General features: G+C 43.3%; 1 protein-coding gene across 1 annotated transcript in view; it reads right to left on the bottom strand.

Annotated features, from left to right (window-relative positions):
* galntl6 (polypeptide N-acetylgalactosaminyltransferase like 6) overlaps positions 1 to 27,012 on the bottom strand; it is a 784,854-nt gene that overhangs the window by 107,592 nt on the left and 650,250 nt on the right. Inside the window, exons 7-8 of the mRNA XM_059974280.1 lie at positions 18,975 to 19,092; positions 11,756 to 11,863 (exon numbers count right to left, since the gene is read on the bottom strand). Coding sequence (XP_059830263.1) covers positions 11,756 to 11,863; positions 18,975 to 19,092 — 226 coding nt within the window. The remainder of the gene's footprint in view (positions 1 to 11,755; positions 11,864 to 18,974; positions 19,093 to 27,012) is intronic.

Here is a 27,012-nt window from a genome sequence, read left to right as displayed (position 1 = left end):
TGATGCACCAAATGGCCTAATTTTACTCCTTGGTCTTAGGGTTTTATGGTCTTATGGGTTTGGAGGGATATGGTCTGGATGTAGGTAGATGGTACTAAGCAGAAGATTACATCAGCATGGACTAGATGGGCTGAAGGGTCTGTTTCTGTACTGTAGTGATCCATGACTCTATGACATGTAGGGGACATCAGAATAGAAGCAGCAAATAAACATTACCTCTACTTTCTTAGAGGTTTGGGTAGGTTTGGTATGTCATCAAAAACATTGGCAAACTTCTACAGTGGAGAGTATCTTAACTGGTTGCATCATGGTCTGGTATGGAAACATCAATGCCCAGGAACAGAAAAGACTACAGAAAGTGGTGGACAAGCCCAGACCACCACAATCAAAGCCCTTACCACAGCTGAGTACATTTACATGGAGTGCTGCCACAAGCAAGCAGCATTCATGACCAAAGAGCCTCACCATTCAGGCCATGCTTTTCTTGTTAAGGACCCTGGGCAGGGGGTACAAAACCTTTAGGACTCACACCACCAGGTCCAGGAACAATTATTACTCTACAACCATCAGGCTCCTGAATCACTTCATTCACCACAATTTGGAACTAATTCTATGACCTATGGACTCACATTCAAGGACTCTTTACAACTCATGTTCTCAGTATTATTTACATTCATTTGCAGTTTGCCTATTTGTCAGTCTTCATTTGTATGTAGCTTTTCACTGATTATATTGTATTTCTTTGTTCTACTGTGAATGCCTGCAAGAAAATGAATCGCAGTGGTATATGGTGGCATATACTGTACATTGATAATAAATTTATTTTGAACTTTGATCTGCTATCCTCTGTTTTCAATGGAGAATGAGTTTATTGTCCCCACTTTACTCTCCACAGCCTTATAGCCATTGAGTTACACAGCACAGAAGCAGGTCCTTTGGCCCAGTTGTCCAAAGCTGACAAAGCGATCTATATGTTCTAATCCCATTTCCTTATGTTTATCCTATATCCTATAAACCTTTTCTCTCCATGTACCTGTCAAAATCGCTTTAATGTTGTAACTGTGCCCTCCACTGCGCCCTCTGGTAGCTTCTTCCAGCTATTTCTCAACACTTTTGGTCAAACTGATTCCAGCTTTGATCACTGACCCTCTCAGAAGGACATGGGTTTACAGCATGCAGATTGTTTGGGCTAGAACCTGTCATGTGATTGTTTCCTACACAATGGAGACTATTGTACCTCCTCTACCCAATGTTTTCCCTCATCTCCTTGGCAGACACTTCTGCCACAGGACGAGGTGCTCTTTGATTGCAGAGGGAGCTGGATAAAGCATGTAACAAGGGTAATGACACAACAGGAATGGGGAACTTCAATACGGAAGGAGATTGGGAAAATCAGGTACATGTCAGATCACAAGAGAGGGAGTTTGCCCACAGGAAGGCTTTTTAGAGCAGTTTGTGCTTGAGCCTACTCAGGGAAAGGCTATCTTAGATTATACATTGTGTAAAAATCCAGATCTTATTAGGGAGCCTAATGTAAAGGAACCTTTAGGAGGCTGTGATCATAATATGATTGAATTCATGCTGCAATTTGAGAGGGAGAAGCATAAATCACATGTATCAGTATTGCAATGGAATAAAGGGAATTACAGAGGCATGAGAGGCGAACTTGCCCAGGTGGATTGGAGGAGGATACTGGCGGGGATGACGGCAGAGCAGAGGTGGCTGAAGTTTCTGGGAATAGTTCACAAGACGCAGGACAGATATGTCCCACAGAAGAAGTTGTTCTCAAATGGCAGGGGTAGGCAATCTAGCTGACAATGGAAGTTAAGGACTGCATAAAGGCCAAGGGAAGGGCATATAAGATAGCAAAAGTGAGTGGGAAGTTGGATGATTTGGAAGCTTTTAAAATCCAACAAAAGGCAACAAAAGGGGAAAAGATGAAATATGAGGGCAGACTAGCCAATAATATAAAGCAGGATACCAAAAGTTTTTTTCAGTTATAGGAAAAGTAAAACAGAGGTGAGAGTTGATATTGGACCACTGGAAAATGATGCTGGTGAGGTAGTAATGGGGCACAAAGAAATAGCAGAAGAATGTAATAAGTACTTTGCATCAGTATTCACTGTGGAAGACACAAGCAGTGTGCCAGAGATTTGTGAGTGTCAGGGAGCAGCAGTGAGTGCCATTGCTATTACAAAGGAAAAAGTTCTAGGCAATCTGAAAGGTCTTAAGATGGATAAGTCATCTGGGCCAGAAGGACTGCATCCCAGAGTCCTGAGAGAGGTTGCTGAAGAGATAATGGAGGCAATAGTCATGTTCTTTCAAGAATCACTTGATTCTGGTATGGTCCCAGAGGACTGGAAGATTGCAAATGTTCACCCTTTGATGAGGTGCCACACATAAGGCTGCTTAACAAGACAAAATCCTATGGCATTCCAGGAAAGATACTGGCATGGGTAGAGGAATGGCTGACAGACGGAAGGCAGTGGGTGGGATAAAAGGGGGCCTTTTATGATTGTCTGATTGGCTGATTGAACAATAGTGGTGTTCCTCAGGGGTCAGTACTGGGATCGCAACTTTTTACAATGCTTGTCAGTGATTTGGATAATGGAACTGATGGCTTTGTGGCAAAGTTTGCAGATGATATGAAGATACTGCTGAGGAAGCAATGCGATTGCAGCGGGATTTAGACAAATTGGAAGAATGGGCAAAAAGATGGCAGATCGAATACAATGTTAGGAAATGTACAATAATGCATTTTGGTAAAAGGAGCAATAATGTGTTCTATTATCCAAATGGTGAGAAGGTTCAAACACCAGAGGTGCCGAGGCTCGTGCAAGACTCCCAGAAGGTTAATTTACAGGCTGAGTCTGAGGTAACGAAGGCAAATGCAATGTTGGCATTTATTTCAAGGGGAACAGAATATAAAAGCAAGGAGATATTGCTGAGGCTTTAGAAGATACTAGTCAGGCTGCACCGACTATTGTCATCAGTTTTATACCATAGAAATCTACAGTACACTACAGACCCTTCCGCTGTCAATTTTGTGCTGACCGTGTAAATTACTCTAGTATTACTCTATCAAATACCTTTCTATTTTTCTAAGCTGCATGTACTTACCTAAGAGTCTCTTAAAAGACCCTGCTGTATCTGCCTTCACCACCATCGTTGGCAGTGCATTCCACATACCCACCACTCTCTGTGTGAAAAACTTACCCCTGACGTCCCCTCTGCGCCTACTTCCAAACACCTTAAGACTATGCCCCCTTGTGTTAACCATTGCAGCCCTGGGAAAAAGCCTCTGACTATCCACACAATCAATGCCTCTCATCATCTTATACACCTCTATCAGGTCACCTCTCATCCTCTGTCACTCTAAGGAGAAAAGGCCGAGTTCACTCAACCTATTCTCAGAAGGCATGCTCTCCAATCCAGGCAACATCCTTGTAAATTTCCTCTGCACCTTCTCTATAGTATCCACCATCCTTCCTGTAGTGAGGTAACCCGAAATGAAAACAGTACTCCAAGTGGGGTCGGACCAAGGTCTCACATAACTGTAACATTACCTCACGGCTCTTGAACTCAATCCCACAGATGATGAAGGCCAACACACCATAAACCTTCTTAAGAACACTGTCAACCTGCTCAGCAGCTTTGACTGTCCTATGGACATTGTTCCCAAGATCACTCTGATTCTCCACACTGCCAAGAGTCTTACCATTAATACTATATTCTGTCTTCAGATTTGACCTACCGAAATGATCCACTTCACACTCATCTGGGCGGAACTCCATCTGCCACTTCTCAGCCCAGTTCTGCACCCTATCGATATAGCACTGTAACCTCTGTCAACCCTCCAGACTATCCACAACACTCCAAACTTTTGTGTCATCAGCAAACTGACTAACCCATTCTTCTACTCCTTCATCCAGGTCATTTATAGAAATCATAAAGAGGAGGGATTGCAGGATAGATCCCCGTGGAACATCATTGGTCACCAATCTCCATGCAGAATACGAACCATCTACAACCACCCTTTGCCTTCCATGGGCAAGTCAATTCTCCTTGGATCCCATGCCTCCTTACTTTCTGAAGGAGCCCCGTATTGGGAACCTGATCAAATGCCTTACTGAAATCCATATACACTACATCCACTGCTCAACCTTCATCAATGTGTTTTGTTACATCCTCAAAGAATTCAATCATGCTTGTAAGGTACGACCTGCCCTTGACAAAGCCATGCTGACTATCCATTATCAGATTATGCCTCTCCAAAAGCTCATAAATCCTGCTTCTCAGGATTTTCTCCAACAACTTGCCTACCACTGAAGTAAGACTCACTGGTCTATAATTTCTTGGGTTATCTCTACTCCCTTTCTTGAACAAGAGAGTGGCATTTGCAACCATCCAGTCCTCTAGAACCTCTCCCGTCACTATTGAAGATGCAAAGATCATCACCAGAGGCTCAGCAATCTCCTCCCTTGTTTCCCGCAGTAGCCTGAGGTATTCCTTGTCTGGTCCCGGCAACTGATCTAACTTAATGCTTTTCAAAATCTCCAGCACATCCTCTTTCTTAATGTCTATATGCTCAAGCATTTCAGTCTGCTTTAAGTCATCCCCACAATTGCCAAGATCCTTTACCCTGGTGAATGCTGAGGCAAAGTGTTCATTAAGTACCTCTGCTTCTTCCTCCGACCCCATGCACACGTTTCCACAATTGCATCTGATTGGTCCTATTCTCAAACGGCTCATCCCCTTGCTCTTCACATACTTGTAGAATGCCTTGGGGTTTTCCTTAATCCTGCTCGCCAAGGCCTTCTTGGCCCCTTCCAGCTCTCCTAATTTCATTCCTAAGCTCCTTCATGGCAACCTTGTAATTTTCTAGAACTCTATCAATACTTAGTTTCTTGAACCTTTTGTAAGTTTTTCTGTTCTTCTTAACTAGATTTTCTACACCCTGTGTACACCATGGCTCTTTTACCCTACCATCCTTTCCCTGCCTCAATGGGACATACCCACGCAGGATGCCATGCAATTGTTTCCTGAAAATTTGCCACATTTCTGCTGAGCATTTCCCTGAAAACATCTGCTCCTGAGTTCCTGCCTAATAGCATCATCTTTCCCCCGACCCTAATTAAATGTTTTCCTAAATTGTCTGCTACTATTCTTCTCCAGTGCTATGGTAAAGGAGATAGAATTATGATCACTACCTCCAAAATGCTCTTCCATCAAGAGATATGACAACTGACCAGGTTCATTTCCCAGTACCAGATCAAGTACATGTCTCCTCTAGTTGGTTTATCTACCTATTGCGTCAGTAAACCTTCTGAATATACCTAACGAACTTCACCCCATCTAAACCCCTTGCTCTAATGAGATACCAGTTTTGGGCTCCATATCTTAGAAAGGCCGTGTAGTCATTGGAGAGTGTCCAATGGAGGTTCACGTGGATGATTCTGGGAATGAAGGGGTTAACATATGAGGAACATTTGGGATCTTTGGGCCTGTACTCACTGGAATTTAGAAGAATGCCAGGGTATCTCATTGAAACCTACTCAATGTTGAAAGGACTAGATAGGGTGGATGTGGAAAGCATGCCTCCTGTAGTGGGGGTATCCAGAACTAGAGGACACAGCCTCAAAATAGGGACAGGATGAAAGAGAAATGGAGGGCTGAAGTACTGAAGTGTTAGATTGATCTTAGCGTAAATTATAAGGTCAGTACAACAATGTGGTCTCCAAGAGGACCATAACCTTGTTGTGGTTTGGAGGGTTGCCTGCCTCAGTGACGCAGAGAGCTATGCTGGCTGGAGTCAGGGCCTTGTGCATTGGCTTTCGGCAGGGTCACCCATGCCAAATAGGGTAGAGGTCAGACTAAGAGTGATCCACCAGTCCTCCAGGTTTTAGGATCCAGCTCAGGGCTGATTAAAATTGTTGTGGAAACAACATTGAAGTATCCTTCTATACAGAGAAGAAGGACCTTCATTGCTGCCCGAAAGGCCAGTGGCGTAATGGATAGTAAGTACAACGCTGTGTGCTGGAAGGCTTATACTGTGCCCTAGCAACACACACAAAATGTTGGAGGAACTCTGCAGGCCAGGCAGCACCTATGGAGAAAAGTACAGTCGATGTTTCGGGCCGAAACCCCTCGGCGGGATGTAAAAAACTTGTGCTACTCGGATTTCCAGCACCTGTGCTGTTATGTGTTCTATGAGGTTGACATTTGTAGTGCACCACATGAAGGTGAAATTCAATTTCTATCCTCTTATCTCCTTTGAATTCAAAAGTAACTGTTAATCAACAAACTCCATGCTGCTAAGGGACTTACGATATCACTTTATGACAGTGGATTCCATCACTAACTATTGCAAATCAGAGTTGTCATGTAAAGAAAAGGCCACGAGTTGTATTCTTGATGTCATGATGAATATTCGGCAGAGCACAGGGATTGAAGGTGCCAAAAAATTAGTACAGGCAAGCTTCATTGAACACCATTCATGTTATGGACATGAAAAATGTCATCTATATAATGCAGCATTTCAGGGCTGAGTGATGTGAATGGTAATGCTGAATTGATGTCTTGCAGTTTATACTCAATTGCATCTTAGGGGTCAAAGGAAAGTTGCACAGAGACAAAACTGCTTAAGAAAAGATGGTACATTTTGTCAGCTCCTAGGGCACACCCTATGGGCAAGGGAGAGGGTTTTTTTTTTGCAGAAAAAGCACAACTTCAATAAAAACATATTATTGAAGATTGTGGACATATTACACATATCCTCTGAGATTAAAACCAGAAACTGCTCTAAGCATTCAGCAAAGTGAAACAAGGCCAGCACATCCTCATCACTTTGATTTGGCACAGTTACTGTATACTTCAATGTATAATACTGTGCAAAAGTCCTAGGCACATATATACAGCTAGGGTGCCAAAGACTTTTGCACAGTGCTGTATTTGTCAACGTGGAGCGCAGATCGAGTTTCTAAGAGCGGAAGCAAAGGGTGTTGGGAATGGCAATGGTGGAGTATCACAGGAGGGGTGCGGGACAGCTGGAAAAGAAGGATTCCCTGGGGTGGGGGCAGGGGGTAGTGTGGGTGCAGACACACCCAGCCCTGAGGCACCAGGCAAGGTCACTTGATTCTAAACAATTGGTTTATTGATCATTACAGAATGTCTCTCCGTTGCTTCCTGCTCCCTCTCCTCTCCCTTCCCCTTTTCCCAACCATGATTCCCCTCTCCCTGCCCCCTTCCCACTCTCAGAATCAGGTTTATCATCACTCACATATATCGTGACTTCTGTTTTGCGGCAGCAGTACAGTACAACACATAAAATTATAGTGATGGCCTGGATGTTGGGGAATCCTTGATGGTGGATGCTGCTTTCCTATTCCTTGTAGATGTGCTCAATGGTAGGGAGGGCTTTATCCAGGATGAACTGGACTGTATCCACTACTTTTTGTAGGCTTTTCTACTCAAAGGCATTGCTATTTCCATACTAGGCCAGTCAGTATACTCTCCATCAGGCATCTATAGAAGTTTGTCAAAGTTTTTGATGACCTGCTGAATCTCTGCAAACTTCAAAGAAAGTAGAGACGCTACTGTATTTTCTTTGTAATGACACTTAGATGCTGGGCCCAGGACAGGTCTCCTGAGCAACCTAAAGTTGCTGACCCTCTCCACCTCTGATCCGCTGATGAAAACTAACTCATAGACCTTAGGCTTCCTTGTCTTACAGTTAATTTTCTGACATTGATTGGGAGGTTGTCGTTGTGGTCCGCTCAGCCAGATATTCAGTCTCCCTCCTAAATGCTGATTTTTGATATGGCAAACAACAGTGGTGTCAGCAAACTTACATTTGGCATCAGAGCTGTGCTTAACTCACAGTCACAAGTGTAGAGTAGGGGGCAAAGCACACAGCCTTGTGGTGCACCTGTGCCGAGGCTGACGTTGTCCCCAACGCAAACTGACTAATGTCTGCCAGTGAGGAAAAGGAAAGGGGGCAGAAACCAGAATTGGAAGGTGGGGGTGAGGGGAGGAGTACAAGCTGGCAGATGGTAGGTGAGTCCAAGTGAGGAGGAAGGTGGACGGGAAGGGATTGACTGGAGATGGTAAGTGGAAGATGGAGGGTGTTGGAGAAGGAATATTTTAGGAGAGAACAGTGGAGTAAAGGGAAGGAGGTGGGGAACCAGAAAGAGGTAATGGGAAGGAGAAGAGAAGGCAAGGGAAGACCTCCAGAATAGAGAAAATAAAATAAAAGAGGATGGAGGAAAGAAGGGAGTGGTTACACGAATTTAGAGACAAGTGAATTGATTTCTATAGAGTCATAGAATCTTAGAGTATTACAGCCTGCAAACAGGCCCTTTGGCCAAACTTGTCTATGTTGACCAAGTGTCTACCTCAGCTAGTCCTATTTGCAATTGTCATCAGTTACAGGAACCTGCATTGAGAATTAGTAGGCATCTTGTGTCAGGGATGGCTCAGTCGAAAGAAATCTCACCCATCATGGATAAACATGGGTTTACAAGCAAGCTAGTGAATGTAATATGCATATCAGCTGACATGTGTCTGAAAGTGATCCTACTCAGAATCAGAACCAGGTTTGTTATCACTGACACCCAGGGATATTCAGCAGATGCTGGAGATCTTGAGCAATGCACACAAAATGCTGAAGAAACTCAACAGGTCGGGCAGTATCTATGGTGGGAAATTAACAGTCAACGTGTTGGATTGAGTCACTTCATCAGGACCTTGGAAAGTGTCTTGGGCTGTAATGTCAACTGCTCATTTCCCTCCATAGATGCTGCCGGACCTGCTGAGTTTCTCCAGCATTTTGGGTGTGCTATCATCATTAACACATGTAAGGAAATTTGTAGTTTGACAGTAACAATACAGAGCAAAGAATAAAAATTACTATCAGTTAAAAAAAGAAATAGAGCAGAAGAGGAATAGTGAGGCAATTTTCATTGGTTTATAGACTATTCAGAATTCAAAAGACACAACACTTTGAAGATAAACAGTTCTTCCTCATCTCAGTCTTAAACTAGCATCCCCTTCAACATTACCTCTAATTTTTTTTTACAGCTGTGTGGACCAATCATTTCTCTGAGCAGAAAATTACTATGTGGCCCGAAAACTGCTTGGCACTTCGAATGTTTTTTTCATAATTTGCATACTGTGAATATTTAGAATGGAAACAGAATGAAAACACCCTTTTGATAGTATTCGTTCATTGAAGGGCATGACAAAATATACTACACCGAAGAAAATCTTTTATGTTTTGTAGAATCACATGGTGTCAATGTTTATTGGGCTAATAGTTTATTATCAATGAGCTACTGACTTCTATTTTGTGTTTATTATTACGGTTTCTAACAGTGTGGTAGCTTGAAACACTGACAATGTAAATATGGTGAAGATCTAAAATGTTTCAAAGTAAAGGTTGTTGTATGTTTATTATTTAGAATATTTATGGATTATATTCATTAACACATAATTATGAAGTATTTCACAATTATATTAACAGAGATTTTAAGATTATATCAGCATAATTTCAGAATTATATTAACATTATATAAAAGAAAATACCAGCTGTGTAGCAACTAAGGCTATATGTACAGGAGATTTTCAGTTACTGTGCTGCTGTGCACCTGCATAACTCACCAGAAATAGTGATCCCTTTAATCTATATCCATTGGTCTGAAATTCTTCTACAAAAGGAAATAATTTTCCTCCATTTATAGAGTTATACATAGAGTTATACAGCAGGGAAACAGAGCAACATTGCCAGCCCACCAAGGAATCTTAAATGTTTCAATACGGTCAACACTCATTCCTCTAAACTTGCATGAGTCGACACCCAAGCATTTCAACCTTTCCATATGAGACCTAGGATCAGCCTGGTAATCAAATGGTAATCAAATAAAATCCTCACGATTTTATAAACCTCTGTAAGGTCATCCCTCTGCCTTCTAATACTCTAAGAGGGAAAAAACCTAATCTATCCAGTCAAGCAGAAGAAGGTGGAGCTTAGGACAGGGGTGGGCAAACTTTTTGACTTGTGGGCCACAAAGGGTTCTAAAATTTGACAGGGGGGCTGGACCAGGAGCAGATGGATGGAGTGTTTTGGTAATACACCTCATAAGAGAAAATAAAATATCATGGGATATGTAGAAAACATGTGCTTTAATTTCAATTGAAAATGAACAAATGCATTACAACAAAATATCTGTCTTTGAAGTCCCATGGTATTTAGCTATTTATTGAAATGACTTTTAAAACACTGAAAATTAAATGAATAAAATACAGCTTTTTTTAATAGTAACAGTTATTATTTTAAAGCACTGAAAATTCTGTTATCCTTCAAGATATTATCATCATCACTCTCCTCCTGACTGTCTTTATTTCAAAAACGGTAGGAGATGCAGGTCTACTTGTCCTGCTCCTTCTTATTCAATTGTCCCCTGTGCCAAAACTCAACAACGACCAGCACAAAGACAGAACAGTGACAGCGCGCCAGTATGCGGAGCGCGTTATTTGATCTGGAGCGCATTTTTTATTTTGAGAACGTACGTGCACCTGCGCACTACTCATGTCCATCACTTAACAGAAATGACATGTAACATGTAAGGCTTATTGAAAAAAATATTTTCAAATGCATTTTTTACATAACACAACGAAGAAACTTATTTTTAATTTCAGTGGGAACAGTGTTGTTGGTCTCCCTTTTTAGCCAGCGCATCAAAGTCCGGATTTAGTTTTGTTGTGGCGATTCTCAGGATGGATCTGAGGTGTTGGTCAGTTAACTTGGATCTGTGGCTGGCTTTGTTGATGTTCATGACGCTGAACGCCTATTCACACAAATAGGTCGAGCCGAACAAAGAGTAAAGCGCAAATGTGGAGTAATACGCTGCACCTCAACAAAGGTCAATGTATATAGAGTGTGTCATCTATTGGGAAAACGCCAGAATTGTGGGGAAAAAACGTTAACAAGGTTTATTAATATATTTTCATCAAGTTCTGCGGGCCGGATTAAAAAGCTTAACGGGCCGCATATGGACCCCAGGCCGTAGTTTGCCCATGCCTGGCTTAGGAGGTCTAATGGTGCCTAACCATGACTGCGTGGCTTGCATCTTTGGAAACAGCTATATTTCCATCTTTAATATCTTGATTTTTGCCTTTCAGGGTTCTTTTGAAGACACTGACATGGAGTTACGCGCTGATTACAGTTCTTTATGGGAATGTGACCCACTCTCAGGGTTTCACAACTGACCATTGTTCAGCACGCCAAAGGCTCGGCCTAAGAGTCCGGCTCGGATTCGGAAGCCTGAGATCTCAGGGCTCTGGAGACGGACAGTTCGAGGGTCGGTGTCACGACCAAAGACCCTTGTGTCTTCGGGGGAGCTGAAACATCTAAAGTTGTGTGCCCAGGGTGCATTAAAATTGAGCTCATTCTTTCTATATTTCACCTTCTGATTCAAGACCGTTCTTCTCTGAAGAGTAACCAAAGGAAAAAGAGAACCAGGGTCTGAGTTTGAGAGACACAAACGACTGCAGATGCTGGAATTTGAATTCACAAACAATCAGCTGGAGGAACTCAGCGACTCTGTGGGAGGAACAGAATAGGAAATGCCTCAGCTCAAAGCACTGTGTTGGTGTCCTGCTTGAGCTGAAACGTCAACAATCTTTTCCATCCCTCAAATGCTGCTTGGCTCGCTGAGTTCCTCCAGCCAATTGCTGCTCCGATGTCAGAGTTACTCACCCTTGCTAAGCTGGTGCCAGAGGGAACCTTATATGGGACGTACTTTCTGTAGATGTGACCAACTCGGGAGCAAGGCGCGTCATACATGTGTCCTCCGCACATCCAAACCTACAGAAGGAAGAGGAAAGAAAAGAGGTCAGTAATACAGCTTTCTCCAGCACACTTCAGAGGCCAAAACTGTTCCATCTGTCAGCTAGTCACCAGCCTGAAACATTAACTATTTGTCTCTCCCTACGTATGCTGCTTGATCTGCTGAGCATCTCCAGTATCTTCTGTTTTATTTCAGATTTTCAGCATTTGTTTTCTCACAGTCTCCCTTGTTCAGGTTTAATATCACCGGCATACGTTGTGAAATTTGTTGACTTTGAGGCAGTAGTACAACGCAATACATAAAAATAGAAAAAACATGAATTACAGTAAATATGTATATGTTAAATAATTAAATTAAATAAACAGTGCAAAAATGGAAGTGAAAAAGTAATGTGTGCGTTGCTCAAGATTTCTAGCGTCTGCAGGATCTCTTCTGCACTTTGGCCTGTTTTATTCCAGTCATAAGTCTTCAAATAAATTTATTATGATGAATGTTGTAAATTTTCAATAATTTAAAAATCTACTTCATTTTAACAGTTTTTTTCCTGAGATATTTAGGACAGTTGAAGAGCTATCATTGGGCAGGAAGCAGAGAAGCCTGAAAATTCGAGTGACCAATTTCAGGAACAGCTACTTCCCTCAATCATTCGGCTCTTGAGCCAACCCTAATCCCTAGAGATTAGTGATCACTTTGATCACTTTACACTAAAATTAACCTCGTGTTTGCCTTGTTTAAATTGTGTTTTTTTTGTTGTAAAAACAGTGTATAGTTTATTTAATGTATGTCTTTCTTGTGAATGCTGCTTCCATGTTTTCTTGACTAGTGAGGAAGAGTCATGGTCCAGGTTAGGTCATCCATTACGTGCACACCAAGCAACTTCACTCTCTCCATGGCAGAGCCATTGATGTGCACTGGAGAGTGGGCAGCCTGTATCTCCCTGAAGCCTACAATCCTCTCTTGCCTTGTCCATGTTGAGACTCAGGTTGTTGCTGTTGCATCACCTGGCAAGCATCTCTACCTCCTCTCTCTCTGCCAACTCTTCAGTGTTGCTGATGAGGCCAAGCACTGCAGTATCATTAGTGAACTTGATGATGCAACTTGAGCTGAATCTGGCAGTGCAGCCACGAGCCAGCAGTGTGAACAGCAACGGGCTGAGCACACAGCCCTGGGGGCACCATGCTCAGCATGATGGAGCTTGAGATGTTGCTGGCAACTCAAACTGGCTGGGTCATTCAAGTTCAAGTTAAGTTGTCATTCGACTATATATGAATACTCATGAATGCAGCCAAACGAAACAGCATTACTCCAGGGCTAAGGTGCAAAATACAGCACCCATATTCACACAGAACACAAGGCACTTATTAATAAAATACAGTCACACAAAAAAAAATTCCAAGACCCTGAGCCCATGAATGTTGCAGCAGACCGCAGTCGAGCACAATACAGCCTGTCTTCTGCCAAGAGAACACTAGGGGGCAGCCACGCCACACTGCCGCCAGTCGAGTGTCCTGAATCTGACACCTCTCTCCTGGATGGCTGTAAATAGGCGATACAGCAGCTTGACGCCAAGTCCTGGCTATGACCGAGGTCACACAGCTCCCTTGCCATCTGCCAATAAATCAGGGAATTGGACAATATCCAACAGGGTCTTGCGATCACAAGAAAAGCCACTAAGATGATCACTGTTAGATCGCAAACTGTACTCGTGCACCGATTCAGCTAAGAAGTCCAAGATTCTGTTACGGAGAAGGGTGTTGAGCCCCAAAGAGGACAGTTTACACACCAGCCTCTGAGGGATGATCATGTTATATGATGCCATGTGCTGGAGATGCTGCTGCAAGTGCCTGCATAAAATGTACCTGTGCATATGACAATAAATTTGACTTTAACTTTTTTCTTGGGGAATATGTCCCAATTGAGTCCATTTTAGTATTGTGAAAGTTTTTGATGTGATTCTTGTCATGAACCAACGGCACCTCATATCTGTCTGATTCTTATCAACCACAATTATAGTCACAATTAATGCCACAATGACCTTTATCCCCTCAAACATCTTGCTGGTAATGGGCTACAACCCATTTCCGAGTTGAAGGAATGATGTAGCTGTTAGCTTCCTTTACGTTAATAACCACAAGCAGATGCCTGAGGTCAGTATCTTTAATGAGATAAATGACAGGTGATGATGAACATGGAAGCCCTGCTGACACCAGAGTCTCTCGATGAATGCATTCCCTCAGTGAAATACATCAAGGCAATTTACCTTCTGAACTCTCTCTGCTGTTACCATGGTTCCCTTCAGACACCAAACAGGGAGATACAGTAAGGCCTGTATTTCAGCTACGGAGCAGAAAGTGACAGATTGCAGCAGAGTAGGGGAACGATGGCGGTGGGCTTTTGCTAGATGCAATAAATGTCTGCTTGACTGCACACCTTTTGTGTTTTGGAATGAACCGGGCTTTGAGTTCTTCGCACCAAAGTGTTGAGCGTGTGCTTCTGGCAGGAAGTTGTGGGGCAAGTCTGAAACTTCTTTTTAAAAATCAGAACAAGGCTTAGCGTCGTGGTTAGCACAATGCTTTGCGGTACCGGTGACCTGGGTTGAATTCCCGCGACCGTCTGTAAGGAGTTTGTACGTTTTCCCTGTGAACCCATGGGTTTCCTCTGGGTTCCGGTTTTCTCCCACAATTCAAGAGTTGGTCCGCAGGTTAACTGGTCCTTGAGTAGGCTAGGGTTAAATCGGGGGTTAAACGTTCCTCATGTATCGATCTCTACCACTATTCCTGGCAGGGCGTTCTAGTCACTCACCACTTTCTGTGTAAAAAAAACCTATCTCTAACATTCCCCCTCTTCCCCATACTTTTCTCCAATCACCCTAGCATTGTGCCCCACTGTTATTACCCAAGAAGGCAACATCCTTACCATCCAGGCCGGGAGGTGCAGAAGCCTGAACTCCAACACCACCAGGTCCAAGATGAGTTAGACTAGCTGAGGAGGAAGATGGGTAATAGGTGAGACCAAGTTAATGTCAGTCCTTTATCTCTTACACCTATCCCTCTCAGCTTCTTACTCCCCCATCCACCCACCCTCCCACTCAAAGTCCCATGCATGGACTTGACCTTCACTGCAGTCTGTGGCAGAGCATTCCACAGACTTACTACTTTCTGACTAAAAAAAAATCCTCCTTACCTCTGTTCAAAAAGGTCACCCCTCAATTTTGAGGCTGTGTCCTCTAGTTCTGGATACCCCCACCATAGAAAACATCACTGGCAGGTAGTAAGAGTGGGCTCCCTCACCTCTGCCCCTCTGACCCCCAACACAGGCACTCCTCAGGGCTGTGTACTAAGTTCCCTCCTTTACTCTCTGTATACCTATGGCTGTGTCACCACCCACAGCTCCAATCTGCTAATTAAATTTTCTGATGACACTACACTGATTGGCCTAATCTCAAATAATAATGGGGCAGCCTACAGAGAAGAAGTCATCACCCTGACACAATGGTGTCAGGAAAATAATCCCTCCCTCAATGTCGCAAAATCAAAGGAGCTGGTTGTGGATTACAGGAGGAATGGAGACAGGCTAACCCCTATTGATATCAGCGGATTTGGGGTTGGGAGGGTGAACAGCTTTGAGTTCCTCAGCCTAAACATCACTGAGGACCTCACGTGGTCTGTACACACCAGCTGTGTGGTGAAAAAGGCACAACAGCGCCTCTTTCACCTCAGACGGTTGAGGAAGTTTGGTATGGGCCCCCAAATCCTAAAGACTTTCTCCAGGGGCACAATTGAGAGCATCCTGACTGGCTGCATCACTGCCTGGTATGGGAACTGTACTTCCCTCAATCGCAGGACCCTGCAGAGAGTGGTGCAGACAGCCCAGCACATCTGTAGTTGTGAACTTCCCACTACTCAGGACATTTACGAAGACAGGTGTGTAAAAAGGATCATTGGGAGCTGAGTCACCTCAACCACAAACTGTTCCGTCTGCTACCATCTGGGAAACGGTACCACAGCATAAAACCAGGACCAACAGGCTCCAGGACAGCTTCTTCCACCAGGCCATCAGACTGATTAATTCACACTGACACAACTGTATTTTTGTTATATTAACTATCCTGTTGTACATAATATTTATTATAAGTTAGTATAAGTTGCACATTGCACATTTAGATGGAGAAGTAATGTAAAGATTTTTACTCTTCATGTATATGGAGGATGTAAGTAATAAATTCAATTCAATTCATCCTATCCAGACCTTTCCACACTCAGTAGGTTTCAATGAGGTCCTCATCATTCTTCTGGACTCCAGTGAGTACAGACTGAAAGCTGCCAAACGCTCCTCATATGTTAACCCCTTCATTCCTGGAATCATCATCATGAACCTCCTCTGGACTCTCTCCAAGTCAACACATCCTTTCTGAGATATGGAGCCCAAAACTGTTAGCAATACTCCAAGTGTGGCCTGACTAGCGTCTTTTAAAGGCTCAGCATAATCTCCTTGCTGTTATATTCTATTCCCCTTTCTATGTTTCTAAATAAATGCCAACATTCCTTTTGCCCTCTTGACCACAGACTCAACCTGTGAATTAACCTTCTGGGAGTCTTGCACAAGGACTCCTAGGTCCCTCTGCACTTGACATAGAAACATAGAAAACCTACAGGCTCTTCAGTCCAAATGCAGTGTCAAACATGTACTTACTTTAGAAATTACCTAAGGTTACCCTCCGATATTTGAACCTTCTCCCCATTTAGGTAATACTCCGCACTATTATTCTTTTTACTAAAGTGCATTATCATACATTTCCCAGCACTATATTCCATCTGCCACCTTTTGACCAATCTTCCAATTTGTCTAGGTCCTGCTGCAATTGCTTTGCTTCCTTGGCACTATCTACCCCTCCACCTATCTATGTATCATCTGCAAACTTTACCACAAAGCCATCAATTCCAGTTTCAAAACCACTCACACACAATGTGAGAAGTAGTGGTCCCAATAGTGACCCCTGAGGAACACCACTAGTCATCAGCAGCCGATTAGAAAAGGCCTTTATTCCCATTTGCTGCCTCCTGCCCATCAGTCACTCTGCTACCGATGCCAGAACCTTTCCTGTAACATGAGACCTTGACTTCCTTTGACACGAGACATTGACTTTGTTTCCTTTCCCCTGACTTCCTTGATGAATTGTGCTCCTGATGCCTTGTACATGGAGATAGATACTGTTACTCCCTTCCCTCACTACAGCCTGCATTATTTAACCAAATCCCTAATGTCTCACTGGCTTCGAGATAAGCTGCAAACTCGGATCGTACATTTGAATCCAAGAAATAAGAGCGTTTTAATTTTATGTAGAAATATTAAAGCAAAGAACATTAATAATAGTTTGGGGCATTCCAGCAAGGTTCTTTATTAGTCAAGGCATCAAAGGTTATGGCAGAAGGCAGGAAAATGGGTTTGAGAGAGAAAGTAAATCAGCTGCGATGAAATGACGGAATGAACTTGATGAGCCAAAAAACCTGATTCTTTCTCCTATGTCTTACGGTGGACGAATTCCTTTCCTCCTACAGATGATGTTCAGCCCATTGAAATCATCGTCCAGGTTGTTTCCCATGAATCTTTGGAAGTGGTAGACATCAAGCCGGAGTAAAAGCCATGGACCAACATTTCATAATGCTTTTGAGCTCAGACCATCCCCCATCGGAGCACTCTTGTTCCACGAAAGGTCAATACCGTGCAAACATTCACGGTATTCATACACCGTGAATATAGAGATTCATATAGAGATAGCAAGGATGCCTAAGACTTTTGCACAATACTGTATTAATATTATGTATTATACTGCTGCCACTGCTGTTGCAATAAAACACATTTCATAACATATGTGAGTGATGATAAACCTGATTCTGATATGGGTCTCTTTTGTGGATCGAGGGTGGGAATGGGGTCAGGGACAGGGGAATCATGGTTGGGGAAAGGGGAACGGAGATGGGAAGGAAGCACCAGAGAGACAATCTGTAATGATTAATAAACCAATTGTTTGGAATTAAATTACCCTTGCCCGGTGTCTCAGGGCTGGGTGTGTCTGCACCTGCATCACCCCCTGCCCCTGGTACTCCTTCTGGGCCACCTGTCCCACAACCGTCCCGTGGCACTCCACCCTCACCATTCCTAACTTCCTTTGCTCCCACCAGAGTTACAAACTCACACTCTGCTCCATGTTGACAAATGCCACGCCATGTCTTTGGTACCGGCACCCGAGCTATATACAATGTACGTGCCTAATACACAGTCGATTACATCAAACAGTTTCATGGAGCTGCAGTGCCAAATGGGATGGCAATGGTACAATCAATGGAAAGTGTTGAGGAGTATTGGGAGAGGGAGTTCATTTATCGAAGTAGAGAGGTGTGAATTTTGCATATTGAAAGAAGGTCAGGTGAAACTTTGGTAATAGCTGTAAACAGAGCTGAACGCGAGGAAGACATTCCTTCAACTGATCATTGCAGTGAGATACATTTAGAGCTAGTGCGTTAGGGAGGAAGATCTCAGAACTGAAATCAGGTTTGATTTGACGTATGCTGTGAAATTTGTTGTTTTGTGACAGATACACAAAAGTATATAAATACTGCAAAGGAAGAGTAACAAAGTAGTGTTCAAGTGTTCAGAATCTGATGGCGGAGGGGAAGAAGCTGTTTCAAAAGCATTGTGTGTGAGCCTTCAGGCTCCTGTACTTCCTCCATGATGGTACTGACAGCGATAGTGACAGGGTAAGGTTAAAATTCAGGGTACAGTGGTCATACCACGGGTGGTGTTGGAATACTTTTACCTCATATAATCTTTTTTATGTAACAAGTTCTGTTAAAAGATATGTTGTGTTGTAGTTTTTTTCATTTATGCTCTTCTGCCAGTAGTGTAAAACTTTAGAAGGACTCTGGGTGGTGTGGCTCTGTAAGGCTTGTTTCACCCCCCCCCCACCCCCTCTGGACAGTTCAGGATAACCACATATGGCAGGTAGAAGCAGCAACTTCCCACAGAAAATGTCACACTTTCCCAAACAACAACAGCTGTAAAATTTAGCCAAACTAAAGCACCCCACCAAGATCAAAGCCTGGAGTAGAAATGTCCACATGAACTCACCTTGAACGATATCTCATACTGCTCCCCTCCCCAGATTTCCAGTCCTGGGTCATAGCCACCCAATTCCCAAAACCACCGCTGATCCACGGCAAAAAGGCCTCCAGCCATGACAGGGGACCTGCAAGATAAAGGTGATGCGGAATTCCATGAATTGATCCTTCCCTTCCAGGGTTAAGAAGATACATACAATAGGAAGTGAGTGAAAAAGTGAATTCGTGTTGCTTATTTGTCAGCTGCAAATGGGAATACTGTATCACATACATTCCGGTCAGAAAAAAAAAACTTATTGTAGATCTGGGACATTTATTGTTCAGCTCCAGGTTTCATATGTTAGCTGTGAACTTCCAATGATGCAAGGAATTTTGTTGGACAATAGTCCAATCTGAATCCAAATCCGTTAGTATTTATTGGCCTTGGAGGGAAGGCAGCACAGATCTACCAAAATACTACCTGCAGGCTGATCCTCGGATTCCGACTTTCAGTGCTTGCTGGGTTGATATCATGTCAAAACTGACTTTCTGAGAGAGTCCAAAATGTTTTTTTTTGCATCAGAGGTGAGTCTCTGGAATTTTCGACTCTGAAGGGATTTGGAGGTCAGATCATTGTAGGGGTGGGTAGGGTGCACTTGAGGAGGAAGTAAATGGTTTTCTGAAGGATCAGGGAACTGACTCAGAGGAGATGAGGCCTGAAGCAGATCAGCCACAATCATATTGAATGATACAGCAGTGTTGAGGAGTGAAGTGGCCTAGTTACTCTTGTTCCTTCTTTCTTGTGTCCTTCCCCAGTTATCACAAAATCACATGTTCAGCACATGATAACAAGTTAAGTTTCTACTAGAATCCAAGTGTTAAATTATAAAGAATTAGGCAAACTAGGGATTCAGTGATTAAGACATAGAAACATAGAAAACCTACAGCACAATACAGGCCCTTCAGCCCACAAAGCTGTACCAAACATGTCCTTACCTTAGAAATTACCTAGGTTTACCCATAGCCTTCCATTTTTCTAAGCTCCATGCACCTATCCAGGAGTCTCTTAAAAGACCCTATCATATCCACCTCCACCACCGTTGCCGGCAGCCCATTCCACGCACTCACCACTGTCTGTGTAAAAAACTTACCCCTGACATTTCCTCTGTACCTACTTCCAAGCACCTTAAAACTGTGCCCTCTCATGCTAACCATTTCAGCCCTGGGGAAAAGCCTCTGACTATCCACATGATCAATGCCTCTCATCATCTGATACACCTCTATCAGGTCACCTCTCATCCTCCTTCGCTCCAAGGAGAAAAGGCCGAGTTCACTCAACCTATTCTCATAAGGCATGCTCCCCAATCCAGGCAACATCCTTGTAAATCTCCTCTGCACCCTTCCTATGGTTTCCGTATCCTTCCTGTAGTGAGGTGAGCAGAACTGAGCACACTACTTCAAGTGGGGTCTGACCAGGGTCCTATGTAGCTGCAACATTACCTCTCGGCTCCTAAACTCAATCCACGATTGATAAAGGCCAATGCACCGTGTGCCTTCTTAACCACAGTGTCAACTAACACAGCAACTTTCAGTGTCCTCAGTTAAACGATGATTTGAGAGTCACAAACAGCCAGTTCCTCTCTTGTCATAGAGGCATAGAATCATAGAGCTATATGGCACAGAATCAGACCCCTCTGCCTATCCTGGTCCATGCCAACCATGGTGCCTACCTGAGCTAGTCCCATTTGCCTACATTTGAGCCAAATCCCTCTAAATCTTTCATATTAATGTGCCTGTTCAAATGCCTTTTAAATATTGTAGTTGCTTCTGCCTCTACCAGCTTATTCCATATTACTACCACTATCTATGTCAGGCACACTTTAAATCTTTCCATTCTCACCTTACACATGGGCCTTCCAATTTTCAGACACCTACGACACTCGCGATTGTCATGATCCTGACTGAACAGCGACAGGCATCCAAATCCTGGCACTCCAGTTCCCTGGAGTTTCGTCAGCTGCTGATGTCGCTTTGAGATTTAGACTGCCAATTATTAGCTGCAACAGTCCTTCATGGCCAGTGTGTACTTAAAGGCCTCATGCTGAGCACTCTGTGCTCAATCATAAAAGTTCATTTTCTAGTAGTACTGTTTGAAATTCCACCTTTGGATTTTGTTTGTGTCGTCTTGTTTATTTTGAGTCTGATTCTGAGTTAATTCTAAACCTTACTCTGCATTTGGGTTCACCACCGACCGTAGCTCTTTCATTACAGTGATTTTATAAACTTTTGTAAGGCCACCCATCAACCTCCTTTGTTCCAGGTAAAAATGTCCCTATCTATTCTCCTGAGTTTCCTTACGGCTCTAGCTCTCCAATCCTGGTGACGTTTTTGTGAATCTCTTCTGCACCTGCTCTTGCTTAATCCCATCCTTCCAGAACTGTGACCAGAACTGTACAGCAGTTTGTGGAACTGTAACATGATTTTCCAACACTTGGTCTCTATGCTTTATTAAAGTTTTCACAGCAGTCAAAGAAATAGCGATGGTGGGCAGAGCAATGCTATCTGCTAATTGCTCTCATTGCAGAATGAGGTGACAGGTGATCAGAATTCCATAGACATGCCAGTTGCTCCATAATTGTCAATATAGTCACCTTTAGATCTAATTTAGGAGAAGCACATACAAGACTTTCAAGTGAAATGCTGTTCCTAAGTACCAGACATCAAGATGCATACTATTCACTGCAAAATATTTAGAAAAGTATATAATGCCAAAGATGCTGGAAATCTGAAATAAAAATAGCAAATGCTGGAAATGCACAACAGGTCAGGCAGCATCAGCGGAGGGAGAAACAGTGGGAATGTTTTCCCTCCACCGACGATTTAAGTGCTGGGCTAAATCAGAAAGGTAGTTTATAAGCCAGATCGAGGTGACAGGTCCAGGCTCCAGAGCTTATCAAGGCAATTGAACCTGATGTTTGGACGACGGTTTGAGCCAGTTTGAGAAGGTCAGGATGTCCGGACTTGAGGTGAGGGACAGTGCGGCTCAGCGTGCAAGGCTCCGCGAGGTTTACTCAGCTCTGTGCTAAACTATGGGTCCCGGACTCTCTTTGTGCACTTTGGTTTATAACACTACTTGCTTGTGGTTATTGTTTGCATGGTTTGTTTTTTTTCCTCTTCTTTTTCTGCACATTGGGAGGTTTGGCCATCTTATTATGGGTTCTTTTGGGTTTTGTGGCTGCCTTTTAGGAAATGAATCTCAAGGTGTATAACGTGTACATACTTTGACAATAAATGAACTTTGAACTTTGAACCCTTGAACCTTTTGAAGTATAGTTTCTGAAGGCAAGGTCTAAAAGTAGAATGAAGATGAAGGTCAGAAACATTCCTACTACTATAAGGGGGATAGAAATTTGGATCTCTTGTCCACAATTGGTGATAGATGAGCAGTTGATAGCTTTTAAGTTTATGATGTATAAATGTTTGTTAACTGAAGAGATATGAAGGAAAGGCAAATGTAAGGATTTACATCACAGATCAGGTGCAATGTTTGCATTAATGGCTAGAATATGAAAACACGGATGTAATGCTGAGAATCTATAAGCCATTGGTCAGGTCACAGTTGGAGTATTATGAACATGAGAAATTATGCAGATACTGGAAATCCAAAGCAACCCACAAAAATGCTGGAGGAACTGAACAGGTCGGGGACCATCCGTGGAAATGAATAAACAGTTTACACTTCAGTCTGAGATCCTTCTTCAGGACTCCTCTGGAGTATTGTGAGCAGTTCTTGTGCCCCATTTCTAAGAAAAGTTGGTCTGGCACTGAAGATGGTCCAGAAGAAGTTTGCAAGAGTGATCCCTGGAATGAGAGCATTAATGTATGAGTAGTGTTTGATGGCTCTAGGCCTGCCTGTACTCACTGGAGTTTAGAATAATGAAGGTGGGATCTCATTGAAACTTATCAAATATTGTAAGGCCTAGATAGAGATGACATGGAGAGTGGGGGAGTCTAGGACCAGAGGGCACAACCTCTGAATTGAAGGATGTCCTGTTAGGACAGAGAGGAGGAGGAATTTCTTTAGCCAGAGAGCAGTGAATCTGTGGAATTCATTGCTGCATATGGCTATGGATATATTTAAAGAATATAACTTTTTAATTACCAAGGGCATCATTACAGGGTGAAAGCAGGAGAAAGGGATTGGCAGCGCAGACATTATGGGCCAAATAGCCTAATTTTGTTCTATGTCTAATGGTCTGTCTTGCATAATTTATGTCTTGCATTGTCTGAATCCACATGCCTGTGATATTGTTACAAGCAATTTCTACTTTGTACCTGTATTTTACTGCACTTGTGCACATGACAGAAGCCTTGACCTGACTGGAGACAGCCACGCAAAATGCTGGAGGAACTCAGCCGATCAGGCAGCATCCGGGGAGGGAAGTAAACAGGAGACATTTCGGACTGAGACCCTTCATCAGGCTCATCTTGACTTGAGCCAAGCAGGCAGGCTGCCATGGGAACCGAGAAAGATGCCACAACATCAAGAAAGGGCTTGGTTCTTCCAAAAAAGGGATTTATCCCCAGTCCTGCTAAAATGGGGAGATGTTTATCTGTCTATACTACAGCAGGTGTGCTTACTTAGTCTGACATTCGGCTGTTTGAGATGATGGGCCTGAACATTAAGGCAAAGCCCTTTAAAAGGATACAAAATATTCCAAGCACGATTTCACCAAAAAGCAGGCAAGTGGCCTCAGGCCGACTGCTTTATCAATGTCACGTTGCCGTTCCAGGGAGCTGGCTGAGGCTCAAATGACTGCACCCTCTCCCATCCTCTGAAAACGACTGAACTTCACCGAAACACCCTTGGTCATAAAATGCTTTCAGACATCTTGAAGTATGGTAGCTAGGCACCGTAGCGTAGCAGTTAGCATAACACTATTAGAGCAAAACCCTGAGAACTGGGGTTCGAATCTCGCCACCGTCTATCAGGAGTTTGTACTGCACGCTCTCCCCATGAACGCATAGGCTTCCTCACACATCCCAAAGACATATAGCTTAGGGTTAATGGGTTATGGGCATGCTTGTTTGGTGCTGTAAGCGTGGTGACACTTGCACAATTCCCACTGATCTGATCGAACGCAAACGACGTCTCTCGCTATATGTGCATGTGATATAGCTTTAAGATGGTGCTGGTGAACCTCAGCGACTTCTAGCTAGTGGCTAGCAAAACAGGAAAATCAGCTAAATACTTTGCTAACCACCCTTATTCTGGAAAACGATTATTGCGAGTAATAGTCTGTAACTTCCCGTTGGACTTGAAGGTCATTCGACGTGGCAGAACGGAGGCAAGGTGAGGTGGTGGGCCCACTGTCGAGAACAAGGAAGACTTGAGGTTTAACTGTTTTAATCGCCGTGCCAAAGGTCAAATGGAGGCTGCGAGGTCGGGGCATCAGAGGGTACCGATACAACAGAACTCAGTGTTTGGACAGAGACTTGAGTGCAGGGCTGCATTGGAAAGGTTGTTACAGGCCGTATCAAGGCAGTGGGGTCCTGGCCTCAGAGCGCATTGAGGTGATTGTACCCAATGCACCGACGCCAATTTCAGTGCTCGGCCAAATTGAAATGGTATGGGCTGGTTCATATCACTGCTCCACGACTCGGCTCTGCGCTCAACTCTGCTGAACTATGGGACTCTCTTTGCGTACGTCAGTTCAGAATGCAATTTACTCATGGTCATTGTCTGCACATTGTGCTTTCTTTCTCTCTGCACATTATGTGTTCGATGGTCTTTTTTTACAGGGGTTATTTTGGGTTTCCATGTTTCGTGGCTGCCTGTTAGGAGATGAATCTCAAGATTGTATAACGTATATGTACTTTGAAATAAAGCTAATCTTTGTCTTTATCTAATCATTATCTTTATGAATTTACTGTTGGAAGTGCAAATTTCTCTTTTTTTTGCAATGTTGATCTGGGAAAAGTTTCACTTCACAAAATTTCTCATCTGGAGTCTTAAACAGGGAAAGTTTTGTGGCAAATATCAATGGTACTGAACTGGATGAAATATTTACCAGGATACAATGGAGATTGTAGGGACTGGCAATGACACCTTTTGAACTCCCAAAGATCTAAAGACTTTGACTACATCTGAGAGAAACACTGAAAACTCCACTATCTGTTCTTCAGTGGCCACTTTATTAAGTGCGTTTGTACACCTGCTCATTAATGCAAATATCTAATCAGCCAATCATGTGGCAGCAACTCAATGGATAAAAGCTTACAGACATGGTCAAGAAGTTCAGTTGTTGTTGAGACCAAACATCCGAATGGGGAAGAAATGTGAACTAAATGACCTAGACTGTGTAGTGAATGTTGGTGCTGGACTGGGTGCTTTGAGAATCTCAGAGACCACCGATCTCCAGTTTCACACAGAACTGTCTCTAGAGTTTACAGAGAATGGTGTGAAAAACGAAAGAAGCATCCAGTGAGTGGCAGTGCTGTGGGTGAAAACACACTGGTAATGAACGAGGTCAGAGGAGAATGGCCGGACTGGTCCAAGCTGACAGGAAGGTGGCAGAAACTCAAGTAACACAACGTGTCGCTGTTGTGTTCTGTTCTGTTGTGGCCACTGAGTGTAGCTTTTCCTATATTACCTCTGAGGTAGTACTCACACCAAATCCCCTAAATGGCCTGTCATTTACAGTTCCTTCTGTCCATTAATCTTTGAGGCAATAGTTGATCAGCACTCCACAGACATGTCAGTGTGGGATGTTGACACTCTGCAGCTAAAACTATTGTTCCATATTTGTCAGCATGATCTAAAATAGATGTTCAAACAAAATTCTTGAGTGGAATGCTGTTTTGAAGTACCAGGCCTCAACTGTATTATATATACCTTGGATACTATTAACTGCAAAATATTAAAAAAAACATGAAATTTTATAGATGCTGGAAATCTGGAATAAAAACAGCAAATGCTGGAAATGCATATCAGGTCAGGCAGCATCAATGGAGGGTGAAACAGAAGGGATGTTTCAGAGTTTCAGGTTGACTGAAATAATCATCATTAACTGAATGATAATGAAAGTTCCTCAATCTGAAATACTCAACATACACCACCAATTTTCATTTCCTACTGGATTGAGTCTATAGTCAGCCCCAAAATTGAATGGGTAGTTGCAGATCAGCCCTTGATCCCCTGCAGTTTGCCTACCAGGAGCACACTGGAATTGACGATGCCGTCGTCTAACTGCAGATCTGAGGCTACCCTCATTTAGATAAGCAGGGCAGCACTGTGACCATCATGATTTTTGATTTCTCAAGTGCCTTCAATACCAGACAGCCCTCATTGCGGGGGGGAAATCTCCTTTGAATGCAGATTGGAACTTCCAATGTATCGTGGATAATGGACTACCTGACTGGCAGACCACAGTTGGTGCAGCTTCACAGCTGTGTGTCAGATGTGGCTGTAAGCAGCACTGGGGCCCCACGGGGGTGGTATTGGCTCCCTTACTGTTTATCCTGTATACCTCGGACTTTAGATACAATGCTAAGACATGTATCTGCAAAACATTTCTGATGACTCAGCAATTGTTTGGTGTATAAAGGGAGGATAGGAGGATGAATACAGACCCCAGTGGAGAGCCTTGTCAAAAGGTGAAGGTTGAATCTGCAGCTCAATAGAAACAAAGGAGATGGTGCTGGGCTTTAGGAAGATGAAGCCTGCACTGCTCCCTGTTAGTATTGATGGTGAGGACATGGATGTAGTGAGGATCTACAAGTACCTGGGGGTGCACCTGGATGACAGATATGAGTGAATTACTAACACAGAGGCTGTGTACAAGAAGGTCCAGAGTAGCCTCTACTTTCTGAGAAGACTGAGGTCCTTTGGAGTATGCAGGCCTCTCCTTCACATGATCTACCAGTCTGTTGTCACCAGTACAATCTTCTATGCGGTGGCATGCTGGGGTAATGGCATCAGCACGGGAGATGCCAACAGGCTCAATAAACTGATTGGAAAGGAGTCAAACCGGTCACACTGGAGACTGTGGTAGAACAAAGGACCCTAT

This window comes from Hypanus sabinus, chromosome 7 (assembly GCF_030144855.1).
Source record: "Hypanus sabinus isolate sHypSab1 chromosome 7, sHypSab1.hap1, whole genome shotgun sequence".
Lineage (NCBI taxonomy): Eukaryota > Metazoa > Chordata > Chondrichthyes > Myliobatiformes > Dasyatidae > Hypanus > Hypanus sabinus.
The sequence above is the reverse complement of the archived record's forward strand: the minus strand, read 5'-3'. Positions and strand labels throughout refer to the sequence as shown.